This window comes from Mustela putorius, unplaced genomic scaffold (assembly GCF_011764305.1).
Source record: "Mustela putorius furo isolate JIRA1106 unplaced genomic scaffold, ASM1176430v1.1 tig00004007_pilon_pilon_pilon, whole genome shotgun sequence".
NCBI lineage: Eukaryota > Metazoa > Chordata > Mammalia > Carnivora > Mustelidae > Mustela > Mustela putorius.
In genome coordinates this window covers 4,241,461-4,258,086 of record NW_025422145.1, presented here as the reverse complement: position 1 = coordinate 4,258,086, position 16,626 = coordinate 4,241,461, and the positions used below count along the sequence as shown (strand labels likewise).

At 46.6% G+C, this 16,626-nt stretch overlaps 1 protein-coding gene and 1 long non-coding RNA gene across 10 annotated transcripts in view; one reads left to right on the top strand and one right to left on the bottom strand.

Annotated features, from left to right (window-relative positions):
- Window positions 1-16,626, top strand: part of MRTFB (myocardin related transcription factor B) — a 259,815-nt gene that overhangs the window by 170,826 nt on the left and 72,363 nt on the right. The window contains exon 1 of one of the 6 annotated variants that reach the window (XM_004750353.3): window positions 13,063-14,163. The exons of the other annotated variants lie outside the window; for them this stretch is intronic. Coding sequence (XP_004750410.1) covers window positions 14,043-14,163 — 121 coding nt within the window. The 5' untranslated portion in view covers window positions 13,063-14,042. Of the gene's footprint in view, window positions 1-13,062; window positions 14,164-16,626 lie in introns of those variants that run through there. 6 annotated transcript variants of the gene reach the window in all.
- On the bottom strand, window positions 5,544-15,549 carry LOC123389715. 4 transcript variants are annotated; one of them, XR_006604355.1, is made up of 5 exons: window positions 15,179-15,549; window positions 8,961-9,072; window positions 7,382-8,063; window positions 7,086-7,288; window positions 5,544-6,506 (listed from the first exon to the last, which is right to left on the bottom strand). It is a non-coding gene; the product is annotated as an uncharacterized LOC123389715 (long non-coding RNA). The 4 variants fall into 4 exon arrangements; XR_006604354.1 differs by having other exon boundaries at window positions 5,544-7,288; window positions 7,382-7,544; window positions 7,924-8,063; XR_006604356.1 differs by having other exon boundaries at window positions 5,544-7,288; window positions 7,382-7,544; window positions 7,978-8,063.

Here is a 16,626-nt window from a genome sequence, read left to right as displayed (position 1 = left end):
CTTAATCTAATAAGGGTCCTTCTCCCTCCTCTACATAGTACTTTTTTCCCTCTGGGTTTTCTCTGTGTGCCTTGGGTGTTTTCATTTTTTTCCAGATGAGCTTGTTTAACCCCATTAAAAAGTGCGTTGGTGTTTTTACTGACATTGCATTAAATGTGTGAAGTAACTCACGGAAAAATGGCATTTTTATGATGTCATATTATCCTCTCCAGGAACGAGGACTATCTATTTGTTCAAGCCGACTTTGGGGTTTTCCAGGAGTTTTACACATCTCTTTAGTTTACTCCTGAGCATTTATCTTCTCTGTTGCTCTTACTGATGGGGTGTCCTCTACTTGTGTTCTCTAACTCCTTATCGTTTATATGTCTGGAGGCTGGTGATGGCACTGTGTGTTTGTGTGTTACTGGCAGTTTGCCAGGTTTCTTGAATCTGTAAATTTATGTATTTCATCAAACTGAGGGGATTTTCAGGCATTTTCTTTGCAAGTACATTCTCTGCCTCATTCTCTCTCTGCCCTCCTTCTGGAACACCAGTCACTCATGAGATAGACCTTATGATATCATCTGTGGGTCATGGTGGCTCTGTTCTTTGTTTTTTAAATCTTTTTTTTCCTCTGAGGCACATCACTTTTGTTTGTTTATTTTATTTTTACTGATATTTTTAAACGTTTCTCTGATTACTGCTTTAAACAAAAGCCATAGGTTCTGGTGAGAAGTCCTTCATTTCAGTTTCTGTCTTTCCTCCTCTCTACTAGTTATTAGGAGATGTTTTTAGTTTCCAGGTAGACAAGGCCTTTTTAGTTTTTTTTTTTTATTTTATTAATAATTTCTAGTACAACTACATTGAGATCAAGTGCTGTGTGTATTTGTTTATTTTATGGGACTTGCTAAAGTTTTCTTTGTGCCCTAATCTGTGATTTTTTTAAAAAGTACTCCATGTGTAATTTGAGAAGGTGTGTCCTTTGTCACCCAGTAAAAGTTCACTACAACGCCTTGAGGTCTCCTTAATGGTTATGCTGTATGTCCTTTCTTATTTTTGTCTGCCTCATCTGTCTTGTGCTGAGAGGCAGATTCAAGTCTCCTCTTCCTCCTGCGTTTCTGCTGGCATCCCACTGCTCCCCTGTTCATTTTAGTCTGTAACGGCAGCTCTGTTGATCGGTGCGTGGTCATCGCTGTTAGAGATGCGTCATTCATGATGGCGCATGGCATTAAGAAGTGTCCTCTGTGTCACGTGCAGCATTTCTAACTTGAATTCCATGTTTTCTGTGTTCAGGGTCACTCCCACCGCCCCCATCCTGGTCTGTAACACATACCAGTTCACCAAACTCACACATGCCCAATAGTCTCTGCACACCAGCTCACGCCTCTGGCACATGTTTGAGAAATCACTCAGTCACAACACACGGGATTCAGTTTATTTATTTTAACAGATGAAAGGGCCCGTCAGTGTGAGTAGAGTTTTGTTGTTGTTTTTAAGATTCTTTAGAGCAGTTCTGTGGCTCAGTTGTTTTTAGACACCCACATAAATAATCTGCTGCATTCAAGTTTTGTAAAGGGAGACTGTTTCAAAATTGTCATTAACATGAAGGAATTTCTCTGTTCCCATAAGTACCATTGTGGGTTTTCGGTTTTAATTTATCAAAATGTAATTGATGAACAATAAACGGCACGTATTTTAAGTATTCAACTTAAGGAATTTTGAATCCACCACAATCAAGATAACATTTTCATCACCCTTAAGAATTTCCTCCTGCCGCTTTGTAATCCGCTCCTCTTTTCACTACAGTCTCCGGGCAACCACTGTCTGCTTTCTGTTACTATAGATTAGTTTGCGTTTTCTAGAATTTTTTTTAGAAATAGAGTCCTAGATAAAGTGCTCAGTTTCATTTGGCTTCTTTCAGTCAGCATAATTATTTCGAGATTTATGCCTATTGTGTTACTCTTTTTTATTGTCGAGTAGTATTTCATTGTATACCAGAATTTATTCATTCAGTCACCTGTGTATGCATGGTTATTTGCTGTTTTGGGCTTTTAAAAATAAAGCTGCCAGGCTTCTGGGTGGCATAGTCAGTTAACCATATGACTCTTGGTTTCAGCTCAGGTCATGATCTCTGGGTCACAAGATCGAGCCCCACGTTGGGCTCCCTGCTGAGCATGTAGTCTTCTTCAGATTCTCTCTTCCTCTCCCTTTGCCCCTCCTGCTCATGCACCCGTGTGCTCTTTCTCCCTCAAATCTTTAAAAAATTTTTAAAAATATTTTAGCTATTGTGACTGGTGTGAGGTGGAATCTCACTGTGGCTTTGATTTGTATTTCCCTGATGCCAAGTGATGTGGAGCACTTTTTCATGTGTCTGTTGGCCTTTGGATGTCTTCTTTGCAGAAAGGTCTATCTCTTCTGCCCATTTCTTGAATGGATTATTTGTTCTTTGGGTGTTAAGTTTGATAAATTGTTTATAGATTTTGGATACTAGCCCTTTATCTGATATGTCATTTGCATATCCATTTTGTTGGTTGTCTTTTGGTTTTGTTGTAAATAAATAAATAAAAAGAAAGCTGCCAGTAAAGTTCCTTCAAAAGCTAAGAATCCATCTACTATCTAACCAAGCATTTATATTTTTAAAAAAAAAAGGAATTCAGGGACACCTGGGTAGCTTAGTCAGTTAAGCATCTGACTTTGGCTCATGTCATAATCCCAGGGTCCTGGGGTCGAGCCACATGTCAGGCTACTCCGTGGGGAGCCTGCTTCCCCCTCTCCCTCTGTTCTTCCCCCCAGCTCGTGCTTGCTCACTCTCTCATGCTCTCTTTTTCTCTCTCAAATAAATAAAATCATTTAAAAAGGGGGAGGGGAGGGAATACAAATATCTACCCAAAGATTTATATATAAATGTTCATAACATATTTATTCATAGTAGCTCAAACCTGGAAGCTATCCATATGTCCATCAACAGATGAATGTTTGAACAAAATGTGATCTATTCATGCACTAGATTACTACTTGGTAATAGAAACCAGTTGCTGATACACACAACGGCATGGATGAATCTGTATCATATCTTAGTGAAAGAATTCAAACACAAAAGACTACATATTGTATAATTCCATTTACCTGAAATTCTAGGACAAGCAAACTAATCTCTCGTGATGGGAAGCAGATCGGTGATTTCCTGGGTTGGGTGTGGCAGTCGGATATACTGCAAAGGGGCAGGAAGAAGGCTTCAGAGAGAAAATGCTCTGTATCTCAGATGTGACCATAATTTCACAGCTCTAAATCTCCATCAAAACGTGCCACAAATACACACTTTAAATCGATGTATCTTCCTGTCTTGATACCTTAGTAATAGTGATTTTAAGTGTCTGTCAAACAACCAGAGAAATGTGGTGGGTAGTGTTAAGTCTATTTTAAGGAAAATGCTCGTCACCCAGCCTCGGCTGCTGAACGTAAGGATTTAGTCAATTAAGGAGAGGCTTGACCATATGAACATGATTAAAACACCAGAACACATCTCATAGGAAATAAAAAATTGGATGAGATCAAGTTCCAGCTTTTGAGGACTTGTGAAATCTGCTAATGTGGGGATGGGATATCAGAAACGTGCAGAGTATCAGTAGTTAAAAACATGCAGTCTCTCTCAGCCAGGTTCTGTGAGAAAATGAATTCCTACCAATATGATTAGAGTGACAATTTCTTCAATTATCCCAAGGATGACATAGCTAATGCCATTTTCCACACATAGGAGAGAAGCTAATACAGTGGACACCTTTGGGCCTGAGACCTTAATTCTCTCACAGAACCCATGGAGAAAAGCTAGTAGCCTGAAGCCTGCTTTCTGCGTTAAAAATCTCTCTTCTGTTCCTTAAAAGCTGTGTAGCTAGACAGGCTGCTTCACCTCCTGGTGCCTCCCTGTAAGCGGGGGACAGTAGCGGATGGTGTTCTTGAGAAGAGTGATCTGGGGGAGCGCCTCTCAAGCCCTCAGGACCGTGCATGACGCTCGTGCTCAGGACACAGTCAGTGACCCATCACCCTTAGTGACCAGAATTGACAGCTCTCATTATCGTTCCAGAAGGCTTAGTCTCCCATGACAGGTACCAGGAGCGTTCAGAGGGAGCAGAGGAAAAAGACCTGACTCTTCAGTGGTGTCGAGGCACCTTCTGGAAAGCTTCTGAAAGTGATCGATACTGCAGCTAGTTCCTGAAGACTGCCTGAGGACCACTTCCACCAGAGATGGAGAATTTCAGGCAGAAGAAAAAACCTGAGTAAAGGCAGGAAAAATTCAGAGCATTTTAGGGGATAGTAAGCAACTTGATTTAGCTGAAGCACAAGGACCATGTCAGGGTTAGTAATGCCGCTCAGGAAATCAGGAGATGGAGCCCGGATGACTTGCATGCCAAGAGAAGAAATGTGAGCAGAATTCGGTACGAGAGGAGAGGCCCAGATGAGTTTCGATTGGTCCAGTGACACTGATTTGTTTATGCAGGCAGCGTTCATTCCGCAGTCAGAGTATCCTGGGCCCTAAGGCTGCAAAGATGAGTACGGCAGCATGGGATGGCGTTGAGGTGTGGGGTCTGGAGCTGGATGCTGCTGAGGTCTAGGCGAGCTCATCCCTTGCCATTTGCTTTTGTTGTGGGTGTCTGTGTGTGTGTGTGTGTGTGTGTGTGTGTGTGTGTTTAATTTTTGATTTTCCACTAAAGTCAAGTAAGGACTGTCTTATGAAGTCATAGGTGAGTTAGTCCTAAGTATAGCACATAACCTTAGAATCAAGATATCTCAACTGCAGAAGGAAAACTCGCTTAGAAAGTGCCATTTAGAAAGCAAGTGCGTGATGATCCAGAGGCAGGATTTGTGTTCATGGGGGCCTTGCTGGGTGTTCGGAGTTAATGGTTGGCCCCAGTGCAAAGGATGAGATTAATAAGGGAGAACATTTAGAAATGGTCAGAATCTTAGGAGTCCAAGGGGATGTGCAGGTATCTTGTTGAGTGCAAAGGATCCTCAAGGAGAAGCCTAATGAACTGATCAGTTTTGTAAGTAGATGCGAAGGAGCTACAGCCCTGAGCCCAAGTGTCTGGACACCCCTTGACTTCAGGAAGAAGGATGACTTCACCAAAGACAGGAGCCGGAAGGGGAGCGGGAAGGTGGAGTAGCGCTTCTGTCTGAAGACCTCAGTGTTAGCAAATCTGGGGCCCACGCTGCTTGCTGGGAAAGGTGTGAGGCTGGCACTACAGTGGGCTCTTGAGGAAAATGGAAATGATCCGAAACAGTGTTCCGGTTGAGACTAGAGACCAAGGAGACATCACGGAGCAGGTGTGAAGGCATGACCTGCTTTGGTATTAGATTTGGGTAGTCGTCCTGCCTCTTTTACCTTGTCCGCCTCGGTCAGGACTCCCACGGTGGCCAAGCAGGACACCCAGTCAGACGGTGGAAACAAAGGCAGATGTTTCCTTGCCCAGGATGCCCTAGTGGAAGCCAAGCATCAGAGTAAAAGGGTCCCCTCACCCCATTCGAGTTGAGCGATGAAGGAGCGTCTCACAAACTTAAGTTTCCAACAATTATTAGAAGACTTCATTTTTATTAGTCTCGCGCGGCTGCCACCCCCAGTGCCCGTGAAGTACCAGCCTGTGCTCAGGAGCGCTTCACCCGCCCACGAACAGAAACTCCCGCGTCCCACATGGCCCTCGGTGTCCGTCTGCGCGCCCTGGGGTGTTTTTGCCCCCGTGTGCCTGGCTGCTGTGGCGGGGCCCCCAGCCTGGGCGCCTCGCGGCCCGGGGGCGCACCCGGCCACCCCCAGCCCGCCGCCCTGGCGCGCGCCTCCGCGGAGAGCGCGGCCCAGAACACGTCCTTGGACCCAGACGAGGTCCTCGCGCGGGTTCCACGCGGTTCTCGGACCGCCGCCGCCGTCAGTCACCTGGGGGCGCTGTTTCGGCTTCATTGTTCCGTGACGGGAAAACGCATCCACGTGCGCATCCCGTCCGCTGCCATCTCGTGGAATCTGAAGTAGCAGGAAGACACCAGAAGACACTGAGCGCCAAACCGCGGCGCGGGGCGGCCTGACGGGGTGTGGGAGGAGATGGAGGGCGCGCGCGTGCTTAGCGAGCTGTCAGCACTCCCGCGGGCGCGCCGCAGGGCCCCGAACCCGGCAAACGCGCAGCCACGGGGCCCGCAGGCCGGGGAGACCCTGCCGGGACGGAGTCCGACCCGACTTCGCCCCGTGGGGAGTGCGCGCCGTGCCTGTGCCCGGCGCTTCATATGCATCTGTTCCCCGTTTGCGCACTCGCGGCAAACAGCTCTTGTCCTGTGGAGGTCGTCATGCGCCTCTGCCCACCAGGCAGCCACGGCACAGAGATGGCGCTGCTTTTCCAGGATCGCGTGGCTCTCACCGTCCAATCACGTTTACCTCTGAAGTGCGCATTCCACAAAACCGTCCTGCGTCCACCTTCATCAGTCCATCTGCGATGCTGTCACCTCCTGAAACTAAATTACTGGTTTTTCTTAATTACATGCCTTTGAAAGACCTGTGGGAATTGAGTAAAAAGAAAGAAAGCCATACAGGTTTTTGCTTTTGGGAAAAGGATGTTGGACTCAGAAAGCCAGGATTAACCGGGGTGGCTTCAAAATACATTATTTCATGTCTGAACTGCAGTGTTTTTCTTTCCTTTTTTTTTTTTTTTTTTCCTTTCCTTCCCTTCCCCTTCCTTTCCGCAAATGCCAGTATGTGTTTCCCATACCCCAGAGCTGCTGAGGATCAAAAGATCTTCAAGGTCCACAAGAAATATGTTAAATCCACTTGTGATAAAAAAAAATCATTATCCCAGGGGCAGCTGGGTGGCTCAGTGGGTTAAAGCCTCTGCCTTCGGCTCAGGTCATGATCTCAGGGTCCTGGGATCGAGCCCCGCATCGGGCTCTCTGCTCAGCAGGGAGCCTGCTTCCTCCTCTGTCTCTGCCTGCTTCTCTGCCTACTTGCGATCTCTATCAAATAAATAAAAACAAAATCTTTAAAAAAAAAATAAAATAAATCATTATCCCAGATGGCGAGCATTTGTTATTTTCTCGTGGAGGGTTTCCTGCCTACAGTTCACTCTCACTCTTACTACCTTAGGGTTTCTTCCTCGGCAACACAGGAGACGTTGGTTTTTCCCTCTTGTAGATTAAGCATTCTCAACAGGAGCACAGATTGGTTCTTGGGGTAGAGACAAAAAGATCACACCTTTCATGTGTAAGACACATACAGCTTGGAAACGGACATGTCGTCAATCTGTGGTGTTGAAATTTCATGGAATGTGATGAGGAAAAAATTCTGTAAGAAAGGGTCGGGCCATAGGGATGATGATGGAATAAAACGGTGAAGAAACACTCCCGCGGACAGTTTTCTTACCCCACCGTCACTGACCGTGACTTAGCGTCGCATCTTCCCGTCTTTGCTAGGATGTGAACTCTCCCACTTTTCAGTCCTCCCTTCCGTCTGTCCTTCTCCCATGTCCTCTGACTCAGAGTCCGAGGAAGGCGACTCCCAAGAGGCATACTCGGAGGCTGGCTGTCTGTCGTAAGTCTGCCTGTGATCATAGAAACGGACAAAGCTTAGAAATGGAGAAAAGATTCAAAGGACCCCTTGAACGCTGACAAAGTGTGCTGTGTCATGTGTTTGTGACTTGTCCTGAGGCTGTGGGCAGGGGACTAGGGAGACAGATGGCCCTGGTCACTCGCATGCCATCGGAGCCCTGCGATGGAGGGGTGCCGTGGGGACGCACAGGCTGACTGAGAAGGAGCGGGGAGATGTGCTCCTCTGCCTTCCCGGCCGTCTGCCCCTTCGCACAGGAAGTTCTCGTGGCTCCCTCGGAGCACGGCTTGGTCAGCGCACCGTGGACGGTCCCATCCCAGTCCCGGATGCCTGGCCAAGGCGCAGGTCCCAGCCTCAGAGAGGGGAGAGCTCACCCAGCAGCGCCGGCCGGAAAGATGATCGGAAGCACGACTTAACCGCCGACTCACCAGGCTCTTTCGCCCTGTTGCGGCCCTCGGTTACGCTGTAGCACTTGGTCGTTCAGATCATTGCTGGTCCTTCAAAATCTCATTCTCTTAGGAATAACAGAAAACTGTGTCCCTTCTCCTGAAACAGTGGTTTCCGTAGGGCTGTTTCTATTGGAAGTACTACAGTTTGGTACTCATGTATTTTTTTTTTTAAGACTATTTATTTGACACACACACAGGGAAATCACAAGTAGGCAGAGAGGCAGGCAGAGGGGTGCGGGGGAAGCAGGCTCTCCACTGAGCAGAGAGCCCGATGTGGGACTCGATCCCAGGACCCCCAGATCATGACTTGAGCCGAAGGCAGAGGCTTTAACCCACTGAGCCACCCAGGCGCCCCAATACCCATGTATTTAAAAAGGAACAAAAACGAAGGGCTTTTAAGATATGCTGTCTGAGGGGCACCTGGGTGGCTCAGTGGGTTAAGCCTCTGCCTTCGGCTCAGGTCATGATCTCAGGGTCCTGGGATCGAGCCCTGCATCAGGCTGTCTGCTCAGCAGCGAGCCTGCTTCCCCTTCTCTCTCTGCCTGCCTCTCTGCCTACTTGTGATCTCTGTCTGTCAAATAAATAAATAAAATCTTTAAAAAAAAAAAAAAAAAAAAAAAGATATGCTGTCTGATGTCAGAGCTCACACTGTGTCTATTTTTGCGGGGAAAAAAAAAGTTTTAATATCAGGATTCTTAAGTTGGGCTTAATAATTATTAAATTGTTGAGATTTACCATAACTAGTTGTCTGAAGATAGAATATTTTTTATAGAGTTTTTATAATTTTAACAGGAGGGAGAATTAAGGCTCAAATACATATTTTGCTAAAAATACGGCACCCTTGGGGAAAACTTGAGGTGTAATCTGGACTGACATTTTTCTCCCTAAATGTGTCCGGTCTAGTTGCCCTCCTCTGCATGGCTTCTGTGACACGGGCTCCGGTCTTGTGGAGGCAACCTCACCAGGGGCCTGCGTCTGCTCCGCTGGGGGGGCTACTGGAAGGCCTGGTTCCAAGTACCAAGATGCAGGAGATGAGAAGAAGAGGCATCTTCTCTCAGTCCGGTGTCGGGAATGCTATAGGAAAAGCACAACTCAATGTTTAGCAGTCTGTTTCCATGCTATTACTAATGATCGTCTCTGTCTCTCTCGGATGCTTTTACATTGGTGAAATGGTGCGTAGTTGGTGATGTTCTCAGGTCTGTGCTTACCCCAGTGCAGCGTCATCCCAGCCATATCTTTTTTATCAGCAGCTTTGTGAGCATATAGTGAGACTGCCAAGTTCTTGTGTAGGTCCCTTGAGCCGTGTTTGTTTCTGTTCCGAGTCCCTGAAGCCTTTCCTGGATTATTCCTAGTCTCCAAGCCATACAGTTTTTCTCACGCTTATTAAATATCTATGCTTGGAGTACTGGGAAAATTGACTTGATTTATGGAACTCTCTTTCATAGGAGAACAGCCCTTTTGGGTGTGTGTACACACACACACCGTGGAAGCAGATTTACCCTAGCCAAAGTGACTTTAATCACCTATCCTTTGAAGTTACACATCCCTCGTGACAGCAGAGCCAAACGACGCTGAAGAAGATGTCGTACACAGAGTACAGAGCAAGGACAGAGCTACTGCACGCAGCTCACGGGGTAACTGTGGGCCGTTCTCTCTTAGAGAGAACGCAGGTGCCCTTCCTCCCTCCATCCCTAATTCAGGCCAAAAGACATTATGTGGGGGGTGAGCACGGCAGCTGCCCTGTGGGGGTGGGTGCAGTGATCTGCGAAGGGCTTCGGAGCCCGCCTGGGGTGAGGAGACATCTGCATAAAGTTTGGTACAGCAGTGACAGTAGTGGGATGAACAGGGTATCCATGAGTGGGGCGGCGGAGACAAGATTCCCTTTATAGGAGAAAAGGGTTACAAATACGTGAGAGAAGCTGAGAAAGAACCTTTGGTGTTGGATTAGAAATGGAGGCATCAGGGTGAACTCATGGTTTTCAATGTGTATATATAAAGAAGTCCAGATGTACATACTTAAATATAGATCTGCATTTACATCTGTTAATACAGAAAACCGTAAGTGTGTGCACACACAAACCACAGACATGTTCCCTGACTTCCTACAGAGGAGGCCTGGGAACGCTGACACCCTCATAGCAATGAGGACACCTGCTACTGAGTTTTTGCTTTCTCAGCGGAGCAGGGAAGGTAGCAGATGAGCCTGGAATACCTTGTACCAGAAAGTAATCCAGCACTCAGAGGAGCTGAAGGCAGCAGGAAAGGACTCCCACTAGTCAAATCCGGAATAATCTGAGCATCAGACTAAATGGTAGGAACATGCTGTCACCCACTGAATAAAATAGGAATCCGTGAGTCCACAGTGAAGGAAGTAGGTGCTGTAATCCACATGGGGAGGGGGGGTTCTCCTTACACTGAGATGTGCCTCTAATGAACGCAGAAGCAATGATAGAATTTTCTAAGTCACCATTTGGTGACCATCCTAACAAATAGTTCAACCCCACAAAATCATTCATTACGAAGAGAAAAACTAACTTTACAATAAAGAAACTTGGCCAATACCGTCTTAATCCATTCATCAAAACAAATATTGTTGTTAGAAGACGAACTGGATTTGTGCCCCACACAATAGGATGCAGAGAACCCACCCCGCTCGCCCCGTGGTATTCCTGCCGTAACTGGAGTCTGGTCATGAAGACACACCACAAAACTCAAACTGAGGGCAATTCTACAAAATAACTAGTATGTAATCTTCACAATTTAAGGAAGGAAGAGTCAAGAGAGACTGAGGATCTGTTCACAAATGAAGGAATACTGAAGAGGAAATAACTCAGGGCCATACGTGATCCTGGTTTGGATCCTTTTGCCTTAAAGGATGTTGTTGGGACAATTAGTGGAACTTGAGTGGAGTCTCTGGATTAGATGGTGATAAATTGGTGTTGATTTCCTGATGTTGATGGTTATATTGGGGTTTTATAGGACAATGTCCTTGTTTGTAGGAATTATACACCAGAGGGCTTAAGGTAAAGAAATGTCATGTCAGAGCCTTCTCACAGATGGTTCAGGAAAACCATGCTCTGTGAATTTGAAATTATTTCACATTTTTAAAAATACCAAAATAAGTGTTCTTTCAGGCATATTCACCACTAAATTATTTTTTTCTCTCAAAACTACAGAGACAAGACTTTAGATACAAACCCACAGCAGGACAATGTGTTTCCTTATTGAAATTTTTTTATATTTATAAGATGCAAAAATAATAAGCCTACAGAGGATCCTTAAAAGAGAACTGTTTTATTTTTTAACATATTCAACACACGCACACAGCCATTCTTTTCTAAAAAAATAGAAGAGGCTGGTGTGGTTCTGTATCTACCCAGGTTTCTAAACTTGTGGCCTCAGCACAGTTGAGTGGGGTTTAAAAAGCAGCATGCTGAGAAAGAAAATATTAGGGTTTGTTGTTTTTGTTGTTATTTTTGCAAAGTAATTAAGAATGTGGGGTCTGAAGCCAGGCCCCCTGTTGGGAATGCTGGCCACCACGTACGTATGTGGGAGGAGACTTCTGACAAAAACAGTCAATTTTTCAAGGCCTTGGTTTCCTCATCTGTGAACTGTGATGATGTCGAACCCCCAGGCCCGGCAGCAGGACACATGAGGTGACTTGTGAAAAGCGCTGAGACTGGGTCACCCTGCCCGCGCTGGATCAAGCTGGCCGCTGCTACTCTCCTTTCAGGAAGAGTGGAAGTGCGTTCGTGAAAGCATTTGAGCAGGGTTATTTTGGCTCTCCTTCTCCCTCACCAGGAGCAGAATTACTGGGAGGCCATAAAAGTTACGGCTTCTGCTGTGAAAACCTGCCCTGCCCCGAGATCAGACTAAAGCCTGGAGACAGAGCACGTTCTGGAGGACCGCAAGCGTTGCAGTAGGAGAGAGACTCGGGCTTCGGAGAACTCAGACTGGCTGAACTCCAGACCTGCCTCAGTTGCTCTTTGACTTTGGTCCTGGTCTGTAAAATGGCTAGAATGTACCTTTAATCATCGCAGTCAGAAGGGGCTCTTGGGGGCTAAGGGAGATAAACTTCGCCAAACTGCGGAAAAGGTGAATGACCGAAAGAATGTCCTCAAAAAGGCTTTTATTCCTCCTTTAGAGATGCGGGAACAGTCAGTGTAGAACAGAGGCCTTGGGATCAGAAAGGAGCAGAGCATTCTAGCACGTTTTCGAGAAGTGTGATAAGCTCAGTGCTGTTTGTTCCTGTGGGGGTGTGGACTCCCAGCACTGGGCTTCCATTGCTTCAGAAGGAATTTCAGTTGACAAGAGCCGTGTGTCCGTGTTGTGTAATCCCATTCTCAAGAGATGCTGGAGAAGCGTAGATCGCTATCTTTCTAGAACAGTCTGGGTTGAGTGCACACCAGCCCCGGAACCAGGGACAAAGGACAGAATCCTCATCCAGTTCCCATCTGTGTTTCAGTAGGGACAGCAATACTGGGCTTTTCTGGCTTTGAAAACGTAAGCCTTTCTTCATCCCGCAGAAGGATCATGTCAGATGCACACTCAAAATGTATGGGTATTTCTATTTTGAAGAGAAAATGTGCTTCCTTTAGAGAACATTTTATCTAAAATCACTGACTATTGGGCATGGATGGAGGACTTCTTTAGAATTTTGAACAATTAAGTTTTCCTATTGCCGCTTCTCCTGCTTTAATTCATGTACTTAATCGTGTAACAAGTATTAATTGAGAACTAGTCTTCCAGGCACTCTGGTAGATGTCAGTTATAAAAAAAAGTGAACCAAACGTAGCCCTCATGGAAGCACATTCCATCTGCCGCTCTTAACAACCTCGCATGGCTTTTCTGGGCACCCTTTCGCAAAGGTGCATACTTTGAGCCATTTCAAAAAAAAAAAAAAAAGCTTCTTTTTGGCAGGAGCTACGGGTGGACATATATTCGCTGGGGCTACAGACAGGCTTGTCTCCGCATTTGCCTGGCGTTGCCATCCGTAGAGATTTCCTCCCAGCAGCGTCCCTCATGTTCCGGGGGGGGGGGGGGGACAGCAGTCCCTGGCGGGCAGGAGGGTGCCTGTGGCCGAAAGCCCACGTGAGATCAGACTTGGGCTGGCCGCTGCTTGAGTCGGCTCTGAAACAGAAGCTCTCTTGCTGTCTCTGCCTTTAATACAGGGGAGGGAGATTTTTCCCTCGGAACAATCATGGCGATGTTAACTCGGTCAGCCGACTAGTGGCACAGAGGGAAACTGCCGCTCGGGTCCCGACTGGTGACGGCAGAAAGCCGCAATTGCAGTACGTTTCCCTGTTACAAAGAGCCCTGGCTCTGCCAGGAGGAGCCGGACGCCACAAAAGAACTTGGGGAGTTCAGCGTCCCCGTCGTTAGGCAGTGCCGCTGGTGGCTTGTGTATGCAGCGCGGTCCCTCCGCCCGGAGAAGACCCGCTTCCTTCGGATGCCCTAGACTGCGCCGTGTGTGCGGCGGGAGAACTTACTGAGTAATGAATGTGCTCGTCTGGCTGATAGAAAGTATTTCCACAGCCTGCGGGTGTGTTTATAGAGAGCCGGCGAGAGACCATAGGCAGCAATTTGTCTTCTTAGGTATCAGCAAAGTCTTCTCTTTTAACAACTACAGGATTTATTTTTAACTGCTTGACTCAGTGTTTGTCAGATGATTCGGACCATCAAACTGCAGCTGGAAGGACCCAGCGCGCGGGGGAAGCTGGAATGGCAAGGGGAAGGGGGCTGGCTGGGAAAAGGGGTGGGATTTCAGCATCGTGCCTCTGGGGCTCTGCCTCCCAACGTGGGAGAGAGTTTAGGGCTTCCAGCAGCACCAGTGTATTTGCGGGTCAGGCTGGGAACTGAATGGGAATGGCTGCCTTCGGCTGCTTAATGACATAATTGCCCAGCGACCGGGGTCTTGTGAGGAGGAACCCAGGATCCAGGGACGGGGGACCGGGGACCAGAGCGTGCTGAGCGCTGGTCTCTGCTGCTCAGCGTATTGCGCTTCGCTCCTGCTGGATGCTGCCGGTCTCCAGAAGCCTCTCACCATGATCGATAGCTCCAAGAAGCAGCAACAGGGCTTCCCAGAGATTTTAACTGCTGGGGATTTCGAGCCCTTAAAAGAAAAGGAATGCCTTGAGGGGAGCAACCAGAAAAGTCTCAAGGAAGGTCAGTGTGTCTGTGCACGGGGGCACAAGCGCCCAATCCGTGTTCCCGTCAGCCAGGCTGAGCGTGTCTGTCTGCTGACCGTGCCGTGTGTCTGCTCTCTGTTCGCTCGGGTACCTCACGCGTTCTAAGTTCTTTGAAATGAAAGCTTAACGCCGTTCTCGGTGGCTCTTTCTAGCTTGCGGTTCATTAACTGATAGAACTCCAGGGATTTTGCAATAATTAATACGGGAAGGGGACTTAGGAGGCCAGTCCTCGTTTCAGGGAAACCTTTCCAGGTTCATTTTGTATATTCTCTCATTCTTTCCATTTTTTTTTTTTTGGCCCCCCCACCCCCACCCCCCGGAGAGGCCACTTCCTTTTCAGTAGCATTCAGGGCGCTGTTTGTTTTAGGTTTACAAATGCATGATTCCCGGAAAATTAATTTTTTTTCCAATTGACATGTTTACGGGGTTTATTGTTTAAAACCAGGAAGGTAGCTAGTGCTTTCTTAATGATATCTTTAAATGGTTGGTTTAATTGGTCGTAATGCACATTGCATCGTTTTGTTTTGTTTTGCTTTTAAAAACACATTGCTTGGTTTTGTGGTCTTTTAACAAGGCAAAAAATAAGCTTAAGGATACTGTCCATTATTTTTGGTGGCCACTGCACAGTACCTCCCTGACTGATTGGAGAAAATGGCCAAAGGTATGAGCTGTGCTGTCCCCTGTCGTGGCACATACCGAAGAGTGGTCAGACCAGTTCATGTGCTTTACTGAGGCAGCTGGAGACCAAGGGCCGTGGTTTCAGAAATTCGGGATCTACAGAGATTAAGTTTTTCCTGAATTTGAGATAATGAAGGTCACCCCCTCTCAATGCGTGGTTACTTTGGAATTTGATTTTCTAGGGCTCCTTGGGAGGAAAACAAAAGCCCAGGGTAACATTTTATCTGCATTCAGCTCCTGCCCTTGTCAGCCACCCCTCACCTCTCACTCGCCCTTGCTTATCTTGGAGACCCAGAGAGCACATCTGGACTTACCTGCCTCAGTAGCAGTTTGAGCTGCTTCTTCCAAAAGGATATTCCTCTTTTTTTCTCTCTCTCATATAGACTATGAGAATGTGATGATAGAGATTGTTACAGATTTGAAAGATAAGAAGAAGAAACAATAGTTGGACTTTTTAGAGTTGAACTACTTCTGGGTATGGGCAGAGAAAACATCCAGGTCCAAATAAACGACACAATTAAGTATAAATAGCTGTTGCCAGGAAGCAAACAATGGGGTGGCCTCTCCTTGCTCACAGCAAGCCTTCCTGCGGATTCCTGGAGAATCAATACCGGTGGAGTTTTTAGGACACGTTCTGGAGAGTCCCTGAGGGAGGTTGAAGTTTTTAAATCATTAACTTAAAAAAAAAAAAAAAGAGTTAATTATGTAAGCATCATTGAAGTCATGGCCAGGTGTTAAGCTCCCGGTTTGTACCTTACATTTGAAGCAGGGAAAGAAACAGAGTCGTCACAAGCACGGAGTAGGATAAGGAGCAGGGAAGCAAGGATTAAAAATAGGAAGCCGGCTAGAAGCTTGAGCAGCAAGGACAGCAGAGCAGAGCTGACATGATTACGTAACGTATGGGTTGTTTCCCTAACCCTTGCGACCGTGCCTCCCATTTATGCTTGTGTGATAGCCGAGTGTCCAAAGGGCCCGAGGGAGAGGTACTGGGGATCGGGTCCCAGCCGCGCCATTCAGGAGCCCCGTGACTCTGGACAGGTTCACTGCTCCGAGCCTTAATCTCCTCATTTGTGGAACGAGAAGCAACATGTACTTCACACTGTGTTTATGAGATGCCCAATTTGATGCCACTTTGTCGTCCCTCTGCTTGTCTTTTTTCAGCCCTTTGTTACTTTTCCTTCTACTTAAATTTTCATTTTTAAAATTCCCTATAAATTTACAGCTATAGAGAAATATTCTGTATGTTACTGTCATATAAATTCATATAAAATCACATAAATTCATACATAGGGGCACCTGCGTGGCTTAGTCGGTTAAGCTTCTGCCTTTGGCTCAGGTCATCATCTCGGGTCCTGGGATCAAGCCCTGCGTTGGGCTCCCTGCTCAGTGGGGAGCCTGCTTCTCCCTCTCCCTCTGTGCCCCCCCCATGCTCACTCACGCTCTCTCTCTTCCTCAAATAAATACAATCTTTAAATAGATAAATAAATTCATACATATAAAGAGGTAAGGGAAGAGAACTTTCATATTTTAAAACACTCCACAGAAATGGTTAAGTGAAATCACTCTTACGACAGTTGCACTGACCACGGTTTTGCTTTACGTCCCTCCACAGATTGTGTTTCTACCCATTTTCCACTAGAGATAGGGCCGAGAGAAAAAACAAACAAAAACCCCATAGATATCAAGGATGATCTGTTATCTCCCCATTAGTGATGCCGGAAGAGAGATTAGACCTGGGTTCAATTAGAACAGAAAAAAATAA